General features: G+C 40.8%; 1 protein-coding gene across 1 annotated transcript in view; it reads right to left on the bottom strand.

Moving 5' to 3' along the window:
• The window catches only part of FAM199X (family with sequence similarity 199, X-linked), a 45,443-nt gene that overhangs the window by 19,342 nt on the left and 2,993 nt on the right, over positions 1-23,108 (bottom strand). Inside the window, exons 2-3 of the mRNA XM_043974733.1 lie at positions 11,466-11,685; positions 57-206 (exon numbers count right to left, since the gene is read on the bottom strand). Coding sequence (XP_043830668.1) covers positions 57-206; positions 11,466-11,685 — 370 coding nt within the window. The remainder of the gene's footprint in view (positions 1-56; positions 207-11,465; positions 11,686-23,108) is intronic.

The raw sequence follows: 23,108 nt of genomic DNA on the forward strand, positions 1-23,108 counted from the left end.
CAGAGATATTCCATTGACCATCGCGTTTTAATTACAAATGGAGAAGAGAGTTCTACCTGCTCATCATTTGTCATGGCACTCCAGGGGAGCTCATCTAGGTTGCGGTGTTTGTTTTTCTTCTTGGGAAGCAGGCAAGGTGAGCTGGGAATGCTGGGGATGACATCAGAGAACACATCGCTCCCACTTGCAATGTCACTGCCTGGTAACTTCAAAATGGGGGAAAAAAAAGCCAAACTTTCAGTTCCGTAGGAGCCAAGGGCCTGAGCGAACAATATTAATTCAATTAATCAATCAATAAGCATTGATTAAGTATCTACTACATGCCAGGTATTGCCCTAAGAGGTAGGAATAAAAAAAGAGGCAAAAGACCAATCCCTGTTGCTAAGAAGCTTACGACATAATTGGAGCTTACAAGACAACCTAATGGCAAACAAAGGAACTCAGAATATCCACTTTTAGTCCAAATTTGAGACACCTGAATGAGAAATACTAGGCAGTTGTTATTCAATGAACCAGTCAGTACAGTTTGATTTGTTAAAATTAACATGCAAGTTATCCTTTGAAAATAAATTTGGAGAAAAGAGGATAGAACTTAAGGGTACCACATAGAAAGCCTTAAATCAGGTAAAGTACAAAACCTTTAAAATGCAATGTCTGTTGCCTCAGAATGAAAACAATCAATGGTAGATGGATAACCCTGTAGAGACAAGCATAGACTGAGGCCCAAGAGACCTGGGTTCAGCTCCTGGCTCAAACACTTCCCCAATTGTGTGACCTGGACTAATATTCTACTACTGGTAAACTTGGGAAAATGTTACTTCAACCACCTGCTTCACCAGGTGGTGCTGACAAAAGAGCTGTCCTTAAAACACTACAGAAACATGAGCTATTTTTAATTAATGTGTTTCTCAGGGTTCAATCAGTCTTGGTGTTCTAGTTTCACAACTGGAGAATAGGGTTATATGGCAAGTCCTTTCTTGACGTTGTTGTTCAGTTGCGTCTGACTCTTCATGACCCCATGGACCCTACTGTCCATGGGGTTTTCTCAGCAAAGAGACAGGAGTGGTTTGCCACTTCCTTCTCCAGTGGATTAAGGCAAACAGAGGTAAAGTGACTTGCCCAGGGTCACACAGCTAGAAACTGTCTGAGGCCGGATTTGAACTCAGTTTGGTCATACCTTGGTGGATAATTTAACTCTGTGATTCAATTAGAGCTTTAGAAAACTTCATATACAACTAGAATAGGGTTATATGGTAAAGCAAGTCTTAAAGCAACTTTATTTAAAAAAACTGACCACCTTTAATTTATAGTTCCTAATATTCCTGATGTCACCGGTTATTACAGAAAACTTAAATACTATAGGTCTAGAATTATTTATATAAGAGAAATATGGATGACAATCACCTAACATTCATAAAGATATTTTACCTAATTCTTTAATATACTATTATCTTTGTTAATTCACATAACAAAAGAATTTTTCAGAAATAAATTTGCATACACAAATCATAAACAATACTTAATTAGATAAATGGTTATGGGGCAACAAGATAGACCTGACTGAATCGTTAGTGCCCAAAGGCATTTAGTATTGTAGACTTGCTTAATGAGCAGCTAGCATAGGGGAGAAGGGATCAATCTTGGGTTCAAGCTCTGCTTCTGACATCATGACCACAGGGCATATCATTTCATTTTTCAGTGCCCCAGCTAACTCATAACCTAAATTGGGGATCTGCATTAGTAGAAGGAGCTTCTATATGAAGAATCCCCAAACCAATCAAATCATAGTTATGGATCCTTCTCTTGACCTTGAGGAAATAAACCAAACTTGGCTACAGCTATTACTGACAGCACAGAGATCCTTCTGAACCCTTTGCACTTTCCAAACAAAACTACATTTGTGTCCATCTTGAACCAAAAGAATCAATGGGGACAGGAGATGACATGTCCCTGATGGATTTATGGGTGAATACTATCAAACTTTTCAAGAAAAAAGAACACTTAATTATACAAATTATTCTCTAAGATCGAAAAAGATAGCACTACCAAGCTCCTTTTATAAAACAAAAATTTCTAGTATTTAAACTAGGGAGGTTGAAGCAAAAAGAACCAATATCACTACTGAATATCAATTCAAAATTTTAAAATAATATCCTGACCAAAAAATAGCATTTGGTCCCAAATCTCACGTGAAAAAATTCCTTTACAGACCAAGATTTTTAAGCCTAAGGTCCCTATATTTGTTTTTAAAAATTGTGAGAACTGTATTTCAATATAATTGAGTTCCTTTGTAACTATGTATTTTATAACTTTAAAAATATGATTCTACTAAAGCCCTGTTGGTGGAGTTGTGAACTAATCCAACCATTCTGGAGAACAATTTGGAACTATCCCCAAAGGGCTATGAAACTCTACATAGCCTTTGATTCAGCAATACCACTACTAGGTCTAAATACCAAAGAGATTTTTTTTAATAAAAAGGAAAAGGACCTATATATAAAAAATATTGGGGCAGCTAAGTGGCACAGTGGATAAAGCACTGGCCCTGGATTCAGGAGGACCTGAGTTCAAATCTGGCCTCAGACACTTTACAATTACTAGCTGTGTGACCCTGGGCAAGTCACTTAACCCTCACTGTCCCGCAAAATATATATATATATATATATATATATATATATATATATAATATTTATATGTATTTATCTATTTATAATAGCTCTTTTTGTGGTAGCAAAGAATTGGAAATTGAGGAGATGCCCCTCAATTGGAGACTGGCTGAACAAATTGTGGTACAGAATTGTAATGAAATACTATTGTGCTATAAGAAATGATGAGCAGGATCATTTCAGAAAAACCTGGAAAATGTACGTGAACTGATACATAGTGAAATGAGCAGAACCAGGAGAACATTGTACACAGTAACAGCAATATTGTAAGGATGATCAACTATGGATGATTTAGCTATTCTGAGCAATACAACGATCTAAGACATTTCCAAAGGACTTATGATGAAAAATGCTCTCCACCTCCAGAATACTGATAGAGTCTGAATTCAGAGTGAAGCATACTTTTTTTAACTTTATTTTTCTTGGGCTTCTTTTTTTTTGTTCTATGATAACATGACTAATATGGAAATATGTTTTGCATGTATAACCAATATCAAATTGCTTGCCTTCTCAATGAAGGGGGAGGGGAGAGAAAATTTGGAACTGAATTTTTTTTAAATGAATGTTAAAAATTGTTTTTACATATAATTGGAAAAAATAAAATACTTAAATCAAAAAATTAAAAATATGGTTCTGAGAAGGGGTCCACAGCCTTCACCAGATTGCCAAAGAAGTTCAGGACACAAATAAGGTTAACAACCCTTGTGCTTTAGGTTGAAGTTTTAGGGGTGCTATTATTATCAAGTGCTAAGGGTCTCATTTCCAGCAAGTATGGAAAATGTGCAGGTTGTGCAATGATTTTACTTCTGGTGTTCCTTTAAAATATGGGAACAAAGGCTTTAATATGAAAAAGAATTAAGTGGATTAGAAGAGATAGATGTTAGAAAAGTGTCACACAGAGGAAGAAAGGATGAAAAACCACTGGAGCCTTGGTGGTAATACCAACCAAATGAGTCTCTTCACCAAAAGGAAGAAATTGGCGGTTTTCCAAGGAATGACATGGGTCCATTGTCAGATAAGAGATCATCTAGTGAGGGTCATTGGAAGAAGAGATCAGTAGCAATACTCTGTGACTCCTCACCAAGTGTCACAAAGGGAGTTATTTGTTGGTCTGAGAACAACTGTGATTGGCTGTGTTCCTAGAGCAAGAATCCAACATGCAACCGAAAACCTACCAAGAACTCCCAAACTGGATGATTACTATATACTTCTGGTGATTCAGTGTAGGAACCAATTAAACTACCAGAAGGAAGCCAGAAAGCCCTGCTAAAGGTTATAATGACTTGGGCAAGAAATTCAAGACCTTAGGAGCAGAGCTGGCATTTTTATCACTGCTTCCAATATATGGCAAGAACTTCAGAAAAGAAAGGCAAATTTGGACAGTATGCATTTGGCTAAAAAGATAGTTTTTATCAATAGACTTTGGATTTCTGGAGTGTGGTTTAAAATATATGAATGATGGCTCCTGGCCAGAAATGGTGTATACCTCAAAAATGGTAACAGAACTAGAGACGGACATAGGGGGTTTCTTAACCTAGGGTCCACGAATATTAAAAAAAAAAAGATTCTCATCACTGTCTTTCAAAATAGAGTCCTTTGTAATCTTATGCATATAAAAGCATTATTCTGAGAAAGGGTCTATATAATATAGCTTCACCAGAGTGCCAAAATGGTGCATGACACAGGAAAGGTTAAGATCTATTCCTGCATGGCAGGGATATCATCATGGCTAGGTCCCTCATTTTAGAGGAAGAATCTGAAGCCCAGGTTAGTGGAAATGACTTGCCCAAGTTCACATTAATAGTAAATGGCAGGGGCAGGATCTGAATCCAGGTCCTTATTCCAAATCCAGTACCTTTCCCATGGTGCTGAACTGCTTCTATTGGTCACATGATGAAAATTTGAGGAAGATTATTCTAGAAGCAGCGTATAAGAGATTTCAAGTAGGGAGAGCAGTAAGAAGGCTGCTGCAATAGGTTAGGTATCAAATTATAAGGGCCAAGGCTGGGGTGGTGGCAGCAGGGGTAGAAAGGGATCAACGTTTATAAATGGGCCAGATTAATATAGTAAATATGACGATATGCCCCCAATTAATAGATTCTATTTAATGCAATACCAAACACATCATGATGGGGTTTCTGTATAGAATGAGGCAAAAATCACCATGATATTTATAGAGGAAAAAACCAAGTAGTTATTTGTCCTAAAGGAGAGGTGGAAGGAGGGTATGTGTGTGAGAACTGGTGGGTCAGTGATAGTGATACAAAAAGGAAAGACTGTCAACTAAATATTTTAAAAATACACAAAAGAAAACAGAAAGAAGTTCATAAAAGGACACATAAGCAGGGAAGTTTTGTTAAATTTAATATAAACTTTTTAAAACTATGTAATAAAAGTTGATATGCAAGTTTCATATAAAATTATTTTTCTCTTCAAATGTTCATGTGTTCAACCCACTCAAGTGAATAAGAACACCAGGAAGAGCTGCTGAAGGTGGTCTTACATTCCCCAGCCTTGAGACCATATGACCAAGTTGTTATCATTAAATCTATCTGACTTGGGCAAGAACTTGTGAAAGAGATCAGAGGGCTCTTAACTTGGAAGACAGATTTCAGGGGGCCCATAATCTTGGATGAGAACAAAATGGCAGCTTTATTTTCATTAACCTCTAATTGAAATGTAGCATTTCCTTCACTTATTTAAAAATATAATTCTGAGAAAGGGTCTCTGGACTTCACCATGACACAAACAAGGTTAAGAAGCCCTGGTCTAGATACACCAGACAGCCAACCAAATGTCTATGAAACATTAGTGTTTGGTGAACCTGGAGAAGAGAAACTGAGCAAAGGATTCATTATTTCACTTAGGAAAATTAGTTGGCAATTTGGTGGGACAGGGATTTAAATTTTACGCCAGTGAATTCCTGCAGAGTGACAAACATAAAGATAAAAAACTACTATCAAAATACAGAATGAAGTATTTCTCTGAATTGCAGCAAAGCAATGAATTTTTTAAAATTCAAAAGTAAAAAGGCAATATTAGCAATAAACTGATATAAAACTGACTATATTAAAATATAAACTTTGTATAATATAGATAAATAATTTTATACTGCTTACAATAAAATTTATTAATACTGCTTTCCATTGCTTAAATTTCCCCCTGTATCTCTCTTCCAATCAACAGACTGGGGAAAAATATTTATAGCCATATATATGTGTGTCAGATAAAGCTATATATAAAATATACAAAATATGTATGTGTATAGATATACAAGACATTAATATTTAAGGCATATATAGCTAGCTTAGATATCTAAAATATACAAATACAGGATATTTAAAATATCTAAATATATTAATGTGATAAAAAAAAAATCACATTGGCAGCACCCAGTCCACAATAAAAAAATGGTTCAAAAATAGAAACAATTTCCAAAGAAGATGCACATAATGGTTTAGAATTACTTGAAAAATACCCAACCTCATTAATAATCAAAGAGATGCAAATGAAAGCAACTTTTAGGTACCACCTTATACTCATCAGATGCAAAGCGAAGCAAATAGAAAAGAAAAGAAAAATGAAAGAAAAGAAGAATGAAGAAAAGGAGGGAAGGGAACAAGGAAGGGAAAGAAGGAAGACAAGGGAAAAAGGAAGAGAGAAAACAAGAAAAGAGAGAGAAAGACAAAAAGACAGAAAGAAAAAGAAAGAAAGAAGGAAGGAAGAAAGGAGGGAAGGAGGGAAGGAAGGAAACAGAGGATGTGAAAAAATAGGTTAAGTGTTGGTAGAATCCCAAACCCACAACATCTTTTTGGAGCAATCTGGCAGCATAAAGTATTGGTTATAAAAATATAACCATACTCTTTGACCCAATCATTCAATTACTGAAAATATATCTTGAAAGTGTTGGGGTTTTTTAATCCACAAGGTATTTTCTGTCCAAAAATGTTTGTAGCAACATTATATGGAACTGCCCAAAACCTGGATGCAACAGAAACATCCAGTGATAGGGGATGAGGAAAACCAAGTGTGGACCATTAGTGTGAGGCCCTATTAGGGGTTCTAGAGCTGGAGGGTCTGCCTTCCACATCTTGTCTTGGTTACCTGTTATACCCTATGGAATCCTGGGTAAGCCACCCCACCTCTCTAGGACTCAATGTGTTCACCTGTAACATGAAGGGGTTGGCCTCTATGGCCTCTTCCCTATGACCTATGGTCCCTTCTGGCTTAAGAGCTAGGAACCTGTGAGCTGAGTTCAAATCCTGGCCATATCTCTTCTCCCTGTGTGACTTTGAACATCACCTAATCTCATTTGGTGGCAGCTTCGTCATCTGTAAAATAACAGGGTTAAATGAAACAACGTCTGTGAATATTGAATATGACTATTACAGGGCAATTAAAACCAACATATCTGAGGAGGAAAGATACCCAAAGAAACCTTTCGGAAAAAAAATGCAAAGAAAAGGAAGCAGAAGCAGCAGAAGAGTGAACAAACCCCAAAATATATCATCTCAGAGGTGGTAACTAAAAATCGTTAAGATACTTTATGCATAAAATTAAGCAATTTAAATATTAATAATTGATGAGAAAGTTTAGATGGGTGTTTTGATGTTCAATATTAAAGGTTTGTAAAATGTTTTTTTTTTGTTAACTCCATTGTTTTTATATCACATTCACTTCCAAATGTCTCCTCCCCTACAGAGTAAACTTGTTACAAAGAAAGAAACAAAAGCAGTTCAGCAAAAGAAATCAACATATGAGAAGGTGAAAAATGGGAAAAAAAAGAATTATGAAGGAGATTAAAAAGGAGTAACTGAAAAGTTGTGACAATTTAAGTATCAAAACCGATGAAATGAAATGAATAATTACTGAGAAGTCTTTAATGAAAGATTTATTAATATAAAGGAACTGGGGCATGAGTGATAATGTTCAACAAGAACCTGAGGCCTTCAGGGACCTAGATTAGGGTGGCAGCAATAGTAAAAAGCAATGAGTATCCATGGATGGGTCGGATTAATATAGGAAAATTAACAATATTCCTGAGATTAATGGATTCTATTTTATAGGATACCAAACAAATTATGAAGAAACTCCCTTTATCGAACATGAGAAAATAACAATGGCATTTATATAGAAAAAGACAAGTTTTTGTTACAAAGGAAAGCATCTATGGGGGGAGTGATGTGGGGAATGATAATGCAGTGATAATGATGCAAAAATAAAGAAAAGAATTAATGAAAAAAATTAAATACATAGAAGAGAGGGGAGAGAAGGTCTGAAGGGGACAAGCAGGGAAGTTTTGTTACTACTGTTAAATGTAATATATACTAAAAAAAACTATATAATACAAGACCACATACAAGCTTCATATAAAATCCTCTTTTTGTTCTTTGTATCCTAAAATGTTTGTGTTTCTTGATGTCTAAATTAATAAGAAAAAAGGAAACGAGTAGGCAAAAACCATTAGGGGCATATACAAAGAGAAAAGGCGACAAAAGGGCTCTTAAACCCCAAGACTTGCAAACAGATTACTGATTGGTTTATCAGCAAAACTATAAGATACTAGTCAAGAAAGAGAGACAAGTATCAATGGAATAGAATATATACACCAGGCAGTCAACCAAATGTTTCCAAAATGCTGATATGATTGGTGAGCTTATAGAAAAGAAAAACTAGCAAAGGATTTGTTATTTAACAAATGTTCTTGGAAAAAAATATTGGAATTTATAAAGACAGGTAGGAAGGGGCAAATGGAGAAAGCTGTTCCATTTTAGGCATGTTGGATTTGACCCACTGAGTCATTCTCAGAGACAAAAAGTGCAGCTACAAAGGTAGATTAGGAGTCAAGAAAATATAATTTAGTGCAAATAAAAAAATTCTTTGTATATCTGCAAAGGCAGCTATTAATATGAAAGTCTAGGGTATCATTTCAATAAGCACCAACAAATCCAAGTGCTTATTAAGGGACTAACAGTTAATTTCTAATAGTTTTATTCATGGGATTTTTAAAAACTTGAGTAAGGGGTCAGCTAGGTGGCACAGTGGATAGAGCACCAGCCCTGGATTCAGGAGCTGAGTTCAAATCCGACCTCAGACACTTAACACTTACTAGCTGTGTGACCCTGGGCAAGTCACTTAACCCCAACTGCCTCACCAAAAAACCCAAAACAACAACAACAAAAGACTCGAGTAAAAAAAACCCTATGTTTGAATGGTTATCCTTAGAACTAAAATTTGTTCTAAAGGGAAGAATGCTACCTACCCCTACTTTATCTCCAGTTAACAATCCCACTGTTATCGTTATGTGCCTTCAGAACTTAAGTGGCAATTGTTATGGATGCCACTATATGAAGGATGACCCTATGACTACAAAAGAAAGAAAGACAATACTATTTTACTGCAAGAAACAACGAAGGGGATGGTTTCAGAGAAAACTGGGAAGACCTATATGAACTGATGCAAAGTGAGTAGAACCAGAACATTGTACACAGTAACAGCAATATTGTAAGGATAATCAACTGTAAATGACTTAGCTCCTCTGATCAATAAAAATGATTCAAGAATTCCAAAGAATTCACAATGAAAAATGCTATCCACTTCCAGAAAGAGAACTGATGGACTCTGAGTGCACATTGAAACATACTTTTTTCCTTTGTTTTTCTTGCTTTTTTCCCCCTTGGAATATAGCTAATGCAGAAATCTGTTTTACATTCCTTCATGTATATAATGGGTATCATATTTCTTGCCTTCTCAATTGGTGGGGGCAAGGGTGGAGAATTTGGAAATAAAAATATTTTTTAAAAAAGGGGAAGAAAGGCAGGCAGTAAAGAGATGAATTTAAAGTCAGAGGACCTGGTTTCAAATCTCAGTTCTGCTAATTACTACCTGTATGATCTTGGGAAAGTAACTAACTCCTCTGGACTTCGTTTTTCTCTTAGACATAGAGAGGACAGAAAAGGTAAAGTGACTTGCCTGAGGTCATACAAACTAAGACAGGAGTTGAATTACACACTCCATGTGTTATTTAGATACCAGGTATCATCATCATTTAGCCAAATTCTCAGAGATGAAGAAGCTGGGGATGAGGTGAATTACCTGAATCCCAATTTGACTTCAACTCTAGTCCTCTTTGATAATAACCGACATTTCTATGGTGCTTGAAGGTTGTTAAGACACTTAACATACATCGACTTATTTGATCCTTGTAACTACCCTGTGACTGATCTCTAAGGTTCCTTCCAGTTCTAAATCTAGGAAGGAAGAGGATTTTCTCCTTTAATCAGTGAAAAAGAGAACCAGCTCCCCAAAAGCCTAAATTTCTAAGACTTAAATTTTTGAAATATTTATACAAATTTGGTTATAATCTCTCAATGACAAAATATTTTTAAAAATTTTCTAGTGTAGCTGGACTCAGAAGACATGGTTTTAAATTCTGGCTCTTCTACCAAGGATGTGTGACTTGGGATCTCCACTGTCTCATCTCCAACACCTCTTCTAGCTCCAATTCTACCTAATGATTCTCTGCATCTCAGGTAAACCAAAAGCCCTTATGTACTTTCCCTTAGCCTATCTCAGTTTCCTCATCTGTAAAATGGGGCTACTAATAGCACCTACCTCCCAGGGTTGTTGTGGGGATCAAATGAAGTAACACGCAAGTACTTAGCACATCTCAACGGGCCCTAAAGTGGGAGCTACTAGAATGATTATTTCTGCAGAATTCTTATCTATGGTCCTCAAAGTCTTTGACTTATCCCCTATAACATACCTAATTCATTAGATTCTATAACAAGTTAGAAAGAGTGCCTACCATACACATCAGAAATGTCAGCCCATTAACTAAAATGGAATAAAATAATAAGTCAGTATTGCTTCATCGGGCCTCACAGCTCAGGTTAAAGCAAAGACCTGGGGTTCAGGGAATGAAAGGAAATTGGTCTGAACGAGAGGTTTATTATTGTGAGGTGCAGCAAGCAGGCAACAACAACAACAAATAAAGGATACATACACACATTCTCCATGGCAATATAGAAAAAGGTTTGTCCCCACAGCTACAAGAAACTCACCCAACACTAGAAGGAATGAGTCATGTCAGACTAAATACATGATGCAAGTTGGGGTGCCCCCCAAATGGGCTTGGCAGTAAGTAGGTAATCAGTGCCAGATGTGGGAGGGGGCATTCCTAATTAGACGCAGATGTGGTGAAGTTCTTGGGGTCATTTGTTGATACCAGGCTCAGAGGTGAGGCTGAGGCAGGGGGAATTTCTTTATTGAGACCAGAAACTAGGAGAGGGTTCTAGTTGACTAACTGAGGCAGCAGCAGGAGTAGCTTACAGGCCACTGCAGTTGGCCAGGAATTTTATGCAATCAGAAGCTGGAAAGATTGACACAAGGTTAAAACAGGTCAGGGGCAGCTAGGTGGCACAGTGGATAAAGCACCGGCCCCGGATTCAGGAGGACCTGAGTTCAAATCCAGCCTTAAACACTTTATACTTACTAGCTGTGTGACCCTGGGCAAGTCACTTAACCTTCACTGCCCTGCAAAAACCAGGTCAGAACAATGGAAAACTACCAACTTGTCTGTCATTGCCTATATGCTTTATGGGTGTTAGGACCTCTTAGCTAGCCCAAGTGACTCCATATTAGAATCCTATCATTAAAACGGTAACATCAAACAATATCATCAGATCCTGGAGACATTGGAAGAATTTGGTTTGAAATTGTTATGAGAAGCACAGCGCCATCAAGGGGACTGGATTGTGTCTGTTTGCTGAGAAGGAAAAAAGAAAGGAAAAATCCTACCTGCCACTCAAACTCACTGTCTGACCAGTCCCAGTAAGTGCTAATAGAAGAGGAGACATCACTGCAGACACTGCCCTCGGGGAATAAATCAAACGACGTGAACTCCTGGTCATCTAGTAGGGAGTAACAATCATCCTGGTCACCAACAGAAACGGATGAAAAGAGCTCCTCACTGCATTCAGAGCTTGCTACGCTGGTTCCGCAGGATGTCAGGTTCCACCTGTATAAAACCCAACAGAGAGGAAATGAGTAACAACAAAAGGAGCAGTGCTTTCATTCAAAATTAAACACCAGCACCGATAGCCACAGCCTTGTACACAACAGGCCAGTCAGTGTCTGACGAGCTGACGCCACAGGCTGAATGTGTAGGCTAAGGTGCACACATTTACGGAAAAATCGACCTCCAAGTTTAAAGGGGGTCCCAAAGAAGAAGTGCAGTAATGGAACTATTGGGTTCAATTTAATAGATACTTTTAAAAATGGGCTATCTCTTAATATACTCCTGGTGAAGTCATGTACAATTCTCTTTCTGATCTTTTCTGTATAAAGAAATGTTCGTGCTTGTTGATGTTTGTCAAATTCAGAATAATAAAAATCCAAACAAAAAGAATTTACCTCCTTCATAAAAGGTTCAGGACTAAGAAGTGAACATGGTTTCTAAAAGTGCTTAGGAGAAAAGAGTTCTATGCAAAAACACAAACCCAATTAAACATAAGTTCCATTTCCTTGCTACCTGTGAATTTAGAAGAATGTTATTATCTCTACATTTAATAACTGTACACTGTATATATTGAGGGAAAACAGAGGTATGCAGTGGCTGAGAATTCTGCCTGAAATCAAGTACATCACTACATAGCCTGTCCATTAGAAGGGGGCCTCAGAGATCACTGAATCCAACCATCTCATTTTAAAAATGAGAAAATGAAATCAGAAAAAGATGAGGCACCCCAAGGAATTGGTCAATAGCAGGACTAGGCCTGGAGCCCAAGTCTCCTGGCTCCCAATGCATTGTTTCGCTAAATATGACGCAATTTCAAAGAAAAAGAAACAATGAATTCCATGCCCCTGGTTTGCAAAAACTTTTGTACAAAAACAATTTCCATGACAAACAGGCGCAGTAGGATCGAAGCCACAGGGACTCTAAGGAAGAACTTGTGATTTCTAAGCACAGCTTCGTTAGTGACTCACTACAAGGCACAACAAAGTCAGCAAATTCCTCTCCTTTTACCACCTGCCGCTAGAGATGCTGTTCAGGTTAACATCTGCAACAGGCTCAAATCGAAGAATTAAATAGCTAGTTTATCAAATGTTACTGTATTCCAAAGGAGACCTCTACTCACAAATACTGATTGACTTTGGGGGGAAAACCAGTAAGTATGAAAAGATGTTCAACCACTTTTTCCAGTTAAAAAAAAAACAAACACAAAAATGCTCCACACCCCGCTATTATTTGACACACAACTGGAAAGGCTAAACATTGCAATAAGAAACAAGAATAACTAAAAGTATGAACATCTGCAAGGAGAAAACAAAACTATCCCTATTTGCAGAAGATCTTAATGGTTTCCTTAGAAAACTAGCAATCATTAAATAAACTGAGATGCTTAATAATAACATTAAACTGCCTAAATTTGTAAGTATGAAATTATATTCATGATATCATTATAATTAAGTTAAATATTAAATAAAACTAGACAAAATAAAATTTGGGAGGAATATAATGAGAAAAAAGTAGGAACGAAGGCCCCAAATGACCAGGTCTTAACGATAATAGAAAAAGAGTCATCATCACAACCATTTGATACTAGCAGACCACTGTTACAGGCTGGGCAAGCAGCAGCAGCAATAAGCATTTATTGAGCATCTGGCCAATGGAAATACAAAGACAAAAAAGGGAAAAGTTTCTGCCCTCAAGGGGCTTGTGCTCCCCAAAGTACAATAAAGCCAAGGCCACAAACAATGCTGCCTGGAGTCACTTCCAGTCCCTTTCTTTTCCCCTCCCAAATAGCGGATGATTGACTTGTAAAAGTTTGAGATCGCGGGGCAGCTAGGTAGCACAGTGGATAGAGCACCAGCCCTGGATTCAGGAGGACCTGAGTTCAAATCCGGCCTCAGACACTTGACACTTACTAGCTGTGTGACCCTGGGCAAGTCACTTAACCCCAATTGCCTCAACAACAACAAAAAAGTTTGTGATCAGGTCCAGTGCTGTGTCAGTCACTTACACACAGGGAATGGGCACCATGTGCTAAGCACCAGGTCACAGGATTATAAAGGCAAGGCTAAAAGGGTTATTCAAAATGGAAATGTTCCAAATTTATGAAAAAGCAAAATCCAGGAGATGGTACTTAACTCAATTTCATCTACTAAGAAATGAATCTTCTTAGCACCTGCAAGAACATTAAAACCAGACTTAGGAGAGACTTTGAGGATATGGCAGTATAACCTGAAACTACTCTGGACATTTTAGAGTGGACACCATGACCTTAATGGCAACCTTAGAAGGAACGGCCAGGCAGCTGTCCATGCTAGGCCACAGAATCCTTTCAGGTATAACTGATGGCTCTTTGATACCCAATTTCTTAATTGTAGGAGAAGTGCAGGAGTGTGCAAAGCACAGAGTTCTGTCGAGGCCACATATAGTTCAATCACTTGTCAGTCACAGAAAAGAAGCAGTGTGGTAGAGTCAAAATGGAATTAGTCAAAAAACCTGGATTGATGTCCTGACATTTCTGATCTGTGTGACCAGACATGTCACATCACCCTTGAGCCTCAGTTTCTTCACCTGTAAAATGAGGATAATCATTCTCCACTACCTACACCACAGGACTGTTGTTGTTATTGTTGTTGTTGTAAGTTAGCTCTTACTGCTCTGGCCAAGTGCCTCCGGGTCTCCGGTGTAGTTCTGATGTGCTACCAACAAGGTGTAAGGTGTACACAAGGTACAGTCAGTCCTTCTACATAGTTTTCACAATCTTCTGATATCAAAGGATTCATATACATGTCATGAGTAAAGAGAATAGGATTTTTAGGAGTGACATTCTTTTACATCAGAAAATCTTTCCTGGCAAATAAAATATATAGTGCATATGAGCACTTGAAAAAAGACCCTAATATTTTCTGGATAGCTGAAATGTTATCTATCCCTTCCCCAAAAACCAAACCAAAACAAACCCTTGGAGAGATAAACCCAGCTGTGTCATCAAATCCAAACAGAAAGAGAATACTCTTTAAAGCGTTCCCATTCACTCCTAGGGGGTTGTTGATGTGATCTTTCAATAGTGCTGAGCCAGCACAGGGAGTCTCAGATGGAACTTGGCCCATGAAGTTCTTCAAGCCCTCTACATTCTGCACAAGCAGATATATAACAGGATGCTAGACTCTACAGGGCACATACAAGGTCAGTGCTCCCATTGGCTAACAGAGATTACAGGTGTCACAGAACTGACAAGGTATTCCATGTTTGATATTCACAAACCACTGGCCTTATGAGAATCTTCATATTTTATGAGGTAGTGAGAAGGAAGACAAAGCCAAGAGAGAAGGAAAATGACAGTTTGATAAGCAAAACTGGTCTGAATGGGGGGTGATTTTGTAAAAGTTGTCAAGTGCCTTTGATTTGTCAGTGAATTGAAACCTTGAGATGACTAAGCAGAGTTTCACAGTCACCAACTATGTCCTAAAGACCACTGTTTAAGCCAGTGATAGCTGAGGGGAGAGAAGAAATCAAGAGATTCAAGTTCAGTGCACTGGCCACTAATAATGCAGACAGATGAGTGATCCATGCAATAGAGATCCTTCAATGGAATGTTTGCTATAGGACCTGAGCCTGGGAATCCATTGAGATGCTGTGCAATGTTCCCTTCTCTTTCAAGGGAGGGAGAGAGAGAGAGAGAGAGAGAGAGAGAGAGAGAGAGATAGGAAGAGAGAGAGGGAGGGGGGAGAGGAGGGAAGGAAGGAGGGAGGGAAGGGGAGAGAGAGATGGAGGGAGAGAGGGAGGAAGGGAAAGAGGGAGAAAGAGAGGGAGAGAGAGCTAGTGTGTGTGTGTGTGTGTGTGTGTGTGTAGGGGAATAAATAATGGCTGTACAGCACCTCAAATCCCTTTGAAAACAACTTCCGTCTGTGCATAGTTGAGGGTAAACAGGACAAACCTGGGAAGCCAGGCAGGCTTGAAAGTCCCCAAGCATTTTTCGATGTCCTTCACCCTCCAGATGGGAAAGGAAGGCTAGTGCAGCACACTGCCAAGGCACCAGGGCCCCTGACACTGGCTCAGGTATGTGTAGTAAAAACATGAGTCTCCCAACATAAGCAACCCTGGGGGGCAGAGGACTGTGGGTGGGAGTGCTCCAAACCCAAGCTTGGAGAGAACAGTAAATGTTGCTTTTGTGAGCTCTTTAACTTTCAGGGGATGCTCCCCTTCAGCCCAAAGAGATGGCAAGAACTCTATGGGGTGGAAGGAAGCTGCTGCATTCACTGGATGCACTTTTGCACAGGGTCCCTACCCCCACACCCTTCCTGGTTATGATGGGAGAACTGGAATACTCCTTGTTCCCCATCGCCACTTGCAGGCTCTGCCTCTCACCCCTACCCAGTGACTCTGCTCTTCTGAGGTTCCCTCAATCCATACTTACCACTGAATCCAAAGTCCCATAGCTGTTGTCCCCCCCCCCGCCCCAACCCTTCCTTCTTTGGGGTCTGGCTCCTAGTTTCTCTCTCCTCTGCCACTGCTGCCCTCATCCTTGGGAACTTGAACATACATGTTAACTCTCCCTCAAACACGCTAACCACTAAGCTCTTCAATTTCCTCATTTCCCATGACCATCTCCTCCTCCACCTCACCACAGCATACCCTGGATCCTGGCATCACCCACAAGTGTTCCACATCCATGTTCCTAAACTCTGAAATTCCTTTATTTGTTCATAATCTGTTGTCATTCTACCCCTCCCACTGCTTTGCAGCCCCCGACTGTTCTTCCTCCAATCCCCCCAACTCTCAGTTCTTTCCCAGGCCATCACTTGTACACTGTCTACCCTCTCCTCCCTTCCCTTGCTTGAACCCTTTGGTGAACCAGTTCAAGTCTACATTCTCCTCCTCTCTGGGCACCCCTCATTCCTTATCCTGTCGCTGATCTTGCCCACCAAGTCCCAGCCCTGGATTACTCTCACCATCCCCTGCCTTTGTTCCTACTTACCTGCTGTTGAATCAAACTGGAAAAAAATAAGAGAGGTGATGACTGGACCCCCTACAAATTTATGTTACATCATCTCAGCTGGGCCTTCTGGGCAGCAAGACAATCCTTTAACATAGTCCCTAATGCTGTCCCACTTACCATGGCAGCTTTTTCCAAACCTATTTATCCCTCCTCAAACTTCCCAAGACACCCTTTCTCCCCACCCTCTTCTGAAAACATTGCCTTCTATTTCATGGAAAAACCAAGGTGATTCCCTGAGAGTTCCTTCATCTCACGTTACTCAGATATCTTGCACTATCTCCTCTTTTATCCATTTCACATGGAGGGAGAAGTGGTCCTTCTCCTTGCCAAGGCAAGCCCCTCTACAGACAAAAGCCATACCACTCCATCCTGTATTCTCCAGGAGACTGCTCCCCGTATCATCCCTTCTCTTTCATTTAGCCTCAAGTTCTCCCTGTCTACTGGCTATAAACATGCCCATCTCCCCCCCATTTAAAAAAAACCCTCATTTGGCCTGTCCATCCCCAGTAGCTATCATCCTACGACTTCCTTTCTCTGGCTAAACTTCTTGAGGTCACAAACAATTAGGGCCTCTATTTCCTTTCCTCTCAGTCTCTTTTTGACTCTCTGCAGTCTCATTTCTGACCTCATTATTCAACTGAAGAAGCTCTCTCCAAAATTTTATCAATGATCTAATTGCCAAGCCCAACAGCCTTGTCTCCATCTTCGTCTTTCTTGACCTTTCTGCAGCTCTTAACACTGTTGCTCATCCTCATCTCTTGATACTCTTGAAATTTGTATGACCTGAGCCCTCTCCTGGTTTTCCGCCTACTTGCCTGACTGTGCTCCTTTTCAGTCTCCTTTGCTGGATCTTTGGTCAAGTCACGCCCAATATCTATGGGCCCATAACTATTCCTAAGCATCTTTCCTGGGTTGTCTTCTCCCTTTAAACAGATTCTCTTGGCAATCTCAACAACTCTTTTATTGTTCAGTCATTCTAGTCACGTCCAATTCTTGGTGACCCTATTTGGGGTTTTCTTGGCAGAGATACTAGAGTGGTTGGTCATTTCCTTCTCCAGCTCATTTTACAGATGAGGAACTGAGGCAAAAAGCATTAAGTGACTTGCCCAGGGTCACACAGCTAGTGCCTAAGGCCAGATTTGAACTTGGGAAGATAAATGTTTGGCATTGTTATCCACTGTACCACCCAGCTGCCCATCATCTCATATGAATTTAATTATCATCTCTAAGAAGATGATTCTTAGATCTATTTGTCCAGCCTTAACCCCTCTCTTCACCTTCAGGCTTGCATCTCCCAACTGCATTTCTTTCTTTCTTTTTTTTTTTTTGGTGGGGCAATGAGGGTTAAGTGACTTGCCCAGGGTCACACAGCTAGTAAGTGTCAAGTGGCCAAGGCCAAATTTGAACTCAGGGCTTCCTGAATCCAGGGCCTGTGCTTTATCTACTGCACCACCTAGCTGCCCCTGCCTATGGGACATTTCAAACTGGATGTCTTGTAGATATTACTGAACACAATATTTCCAAAACGGAATTATCTTTCTCCACAAAACTTCATCTCTTCCTAAGTTGCTTATTACTGTAGAGGGTATCACCACCATGCTGCCTGTCTCCCAACCTAGGTGTCGTCCTTGACTCCTCACTCTTTCACCCCACCTCCCACCAACATCCAAACAGTCGTCAAGTCTTGCCATTTTCACCTTCAAAAATGTCTCTCAGCAGGCAGCTAGGTGCTGCAGTAGATAAAGCACTGGCCCTGGATTCAGGAGTACCTGAGTTCAAATCCAGCCTCAGACACTTGACACTTACTAGCTGTGTGACCCTGGGAAGGTCACTTAACCCCCATAGTCCCACAAAAAAAAATGTCTCTCAAATCCACCCCCTTCTCTCTTCTGACACTGCCACCACCCTAGGGCAGGGTCATCACCTCACACCTGGACTACTGCATGAACCAGCTGGTTAGTCTCCCTGCCACAAGTCTCTCCCAACTCCATTCAATCCTCTACTCAGCTGTCAAACATCTTCCTAAAGCACAGGTTTGAACATGTCTATGTCTCTGTCTCTCCCACACACACCAAGTCAATTAACTCCAGGGGCTCTTTATTGGCCCCAGGATCAAACATAAAATCTTCTGTTTGGCTTTCAAAGTCCTTCATAACCTGACCCTTTTCTATCTTCCTAGGCTTCTTACGCCCCCATATATTCTGTGATCCTGAGACACAGGCCACCTTGCTATTACAGGACATTCTATCTCCTGGCTCCAGGCATTTTCACTGGCTGTCTTCTACACCTGGAACATTCTGCTTCCTGGCTTCTTTTAAGTTCCCCACATTACCAGTGTGTGACTATCTCTATTTTGAAAACAGCTAGATTTTGAGGCAGTTAGGTGTTACAGTAGATAGAGCACTAGCCTCGGATTCTTCCCAGCTATGTGACTCTGGGCAAGGCACTTAACTTGGCTCGCTTTCCTCGTCTGTAAAATGGGGACAATCACAGCACCTCCCTCCCAGGGTTATTGTGAGGACCAAATGAGATGCTATTTGCAAAGCACTGTTCACTTTGCTTAGTCCTTTCTTCACTGTGCTTCTTTTAGACAAGTGCTGATTTCAGAGTAGGAGGCGATAACTGGGGGCTCCTCTCAGCTCTCCTTTCTCAGACCACCCTCCCCCCAGTTAATGCTCCTTCTTTCCTCAGCTTACTTTCTATTTAAATATCTATCCCCGGGAGAATGGAAGCTCTTGGAGGGCAGGGAATGTTTTATTTATTTTCTTCTTTTTATCCTACCTTGCATGCAATAGGTACTAACTAAATGTGGAATTCTTGAACTGGTCAGGGAAGGAGAGGCTTGGGGGGGTGGCTGGTTGATAGCTCTAGAAAGGTGAGGGGGGAAGGGGAGGGAAGAGGGAAGAGGGAAGAGGGAAGAGGGAAGAGGGAAGAGGGAAGAGGGAAGAGGGAAGAGGGAAGAGGGAAGAGGGAAGAGGGAAGAGGGAAGAGGGAAGAGGGAAGAGGGAAGAGGGAAGAGGGAAGAGGGAAGAGGGAAGGGAAGGGTGCCATTCAAGGTGGGTTTTATTTTGGCAGCAAAGTGACACATTCACAGCCCATTTGGGGAACTTGAGGAAGACTGGCTTTCCAAACAAGAATAATCAGAATGGAGGGTTAAGTTCAAAGAGTGCAAAGCTTCAAGAGAATCTGGGTAGTTTTACAAGGGTGAAAACCAAGGCTCTGGGTATAATGGTCTTGGGTAGTCAGGAATGAAGTTAGGAATCAAACCAGGTTTGACCTTTTGCTCTGAGCCATGTGGCCCTTCCCCACACATCATCTCCCAAATCCTCACCTTTCCCAAGTCTCAGGCATGCTAAAGGCGCTTGCTATTCCACGTGACTTCTCCCTGTTTTAATCAATCGCCAAGCATCTATTAAGCACCTCATGTGTGTCAGGCACATGAAGATTCAAAGAAAGGCCAAAGAGAGTCCCTGCTCTCAAGTTCACAGTCTAATGGGAGAGATAACATGTAAACAACTATGTGCAAACAAGATATATCCTGAATAAACTGGAGATAACAGCAAAAGGAAGGCACTGACACTAAGGTCACAGAGTTAATAAGTGTCTGAGGCTGAATTTGAACTCCAGTCCTCCTGACTGGAGGCCCAGAACTCTAGCCACTGCACCACCCAGCTGCCTCAAAAATCTAGTTGCCTTTCAAATAGAGATAATCATGCACTAATAATAGTGTCTGCCTCCCAGGGGTGTTATGAAGTGAAAATGAAGTAAAGCATTTTGAAAACCCACAAGAACAAAACAAGTATTTGCTCTAAGGCAACAAGTGTTAGAAACTGCAAGCAGAGCTGCAACTAATGCCTTGTCATTTCATTTGTATTTTTGTCTTCTATGGTTATATAAGTTCTATAAATGTTAGCTAGCTATCATCCTGACTAAAGTCACTAGAATTTGTGCCTTGTTCCCACAACTAGAACGCTAGTCCTTTGAGAACAGCTACCATTTTGTATACTCAGCACAGTGGTGGAGACATGGGAGACACTCAAATATGAGTTGATTGGATTGGGGGAAAGTGGTCAATTGTTTCATTTGCCTTCGGTCACATGGGGAGCTGATGATTGAGCCAAGAACAAAATTTATAACTTGGTAATTTCCCCTCCTATTCATTTTCTTAGTCCTCTGCATCCTGACCACCTGGTTACCAAGAGGGAATGTACCCATGAACAAATCTTTATAACCGATATTATCCTTGCCTCCCTTCCTCTGGGTGTGCTACTAAAAGGAGTACAACTTGTACTGGGGGGTAAGGAGGAGGGAGCGGAGGGAAGAGACACCTTGGTCTGCTGGAAGGGCCCAAAGTACTTGATAGAAAAGATCTGGTTGAGAAAAAGAGTGGGAGTCTTTATTCTGTGAATCTTTAGCAGAACTGTGTCAAGGTCAGAGAAGACTCCCTGCCAATAGCACAGTCCAGGCAGAGCTGTAACATCAATAAGAACTTTAACACTGTGTTTGCCAGACACTCAACTGAGGGCTCTGTCATATAGAAGATTGCTAGCTGTGGCCTGAAGAAACATTGGAAACTCTTGGTGCCCACGGGTGACTAAGGGGTGATATCCATATGTTTCTGGTTGAGTATTCCTGAATAAACAACCTTGATGAGCCAAGTGCCCAGGCAGGAGCCCACTGCTGGCGCCGGGACAGGGCTCTTGTCCCAGTACCTGTTTTTCTTCCTTTGAAGTTCTCCTTGCCCTGGAACTTACTGCTATTTGTGGAGGAATCTCTGCTCTGTGCTGGGCTGCCAAACCATCTGAGAAAACAAGGCAACAGCCCTTTGTTATTATTTTTGAAGGGCCAGGGACTGTATCTGAAGGCCTCTTGTCCCTGGAACCTACCGCCACACACGCAGGCCCTGCTGACCTCACCTCGGTACACAAAACTAGGATAAGCAACAAGAGCTTAGCCCTCTTACCAGGAGGCACCAGGCCCCACAAAGACCCAAGAGCCACATGCAGGGTACCTTCTGAGGCTGCACCATCCTCTATCACCTTGGGATAAGGCAAAGAAACTGGCACCAGTTCAGTTACACCTCTTGAGACCTGATCACCAGATATTTACCAGCCTAGATCGACCCAACCCACTCTCCTTGCTCACCACACCATTCTTCCCTGTTATTTGAGAGAGCATAGTCTCACTCCACACTCCATCCTCACCAGGGCCCTGAAGAATGGGACCTCTAGCCAGTTACTGTTTCCCACCTTCTCTTGTCCTAGTGTCTGATGCAAATATGGCATTTATAGAGGTGACAATCCCCTTTCCTCTGCCACTGCTAGGCACACTCTCATCCCCAATCCCCGTAAGTCCTGTATTTCCTCAAACCTCTTCTTCTATTGTGTCCTATGGGATTCTCGTTTTATCATTAATAAGCTTCTCTTCATCCCAGACCACCCCCCTTCTCATATTCTATCTCCTGACACTCACAGAAACCTGGCTCCCTCAGGAATAGACTATATCTCAGGCAGCCCTCTCCAATACAAGATACTCCTCTTGTGCTCCTGATACACTAGGCCAAGAAGAAGAATAGACACCTTTCTTGATCCTTGCTGCCACTGGCAGATTGACCTTTTACCACAATCAGTGACCTCCTTTGAGTTTCCCTATCTTTATCACATAGTTCAAACCCAACATACTAGACTTTGCTCTTGGATCCCAGAATTTCAGCATCCAATACACACCTGAAAAATGATCCACTCAACATCCCTGACATCATCTCCCCTGGCTAAGCTCCCACACACACTCTTGATAACATCCCTTCCTATCTCCACTGAGAGGCTGACCAATATATTATTCACTCTCATCTTCATCCTTTATCTACTGGCTCCTTTCCTAATACCCACCAACATGCCCAGGCCTCTCCCTTCCTTAAAAATCCTTCACTCAATCCTGCCATCTCAAGTTATTTTCTTGTACCTCTTCTCTCTCTTGCAGTTGGACAGCTAGCGTCTTCTAAGTCGAGCTTCTAGACTGGCCTCCATTTCTTTACCCTCAAACTCACTTTTCAACTCCCAGTTCCTCCGGTTCCTCACCCCACTACTTAAGAAAATCTTCTTGCCAACATTACCAACGATCTCAAATGCTAAATCGAACTGCCTTCTCTCAGTTCTCCTTTGCCTTTGAATTCTGAAGCTTTTATGACTGCTACCCTCCTAGACCCTCTCCTCCCTTGGCTTCTGTGATGTTGCTCTCTTCCAATTCTTCTCTTACCTACCTACCTACCTACTCTCAGTTTCCACTGCTAGATCACCATCCATCTTCTGTCCACTAAGAGTCATTATCCACCAAGGTTCTATACTGTGTCTTCTTCTCACTATAAACATCATCTCTCATCAAGCCTGGCAGCTCCTACAGACAGAAGGGGACTATATGTAGAAAATTCCCA

The sequence above is a fragment of the Dromiciops gliroides genome, chromosome X (assembly GCF_019393635.1).
Source record: "Dromiciops gliroides isolate mDroGli1 chromosome X, mDroGli1.pri, whole genome shotgun sequence".
Taxonomy (NCBI): domain Eukaryota; kingdom Metazoa; phylum Chordata; class Mammalia; order Microbiotheria; family Microbiotheriidae; genus Dromiciops; species Dromiciops gliroides.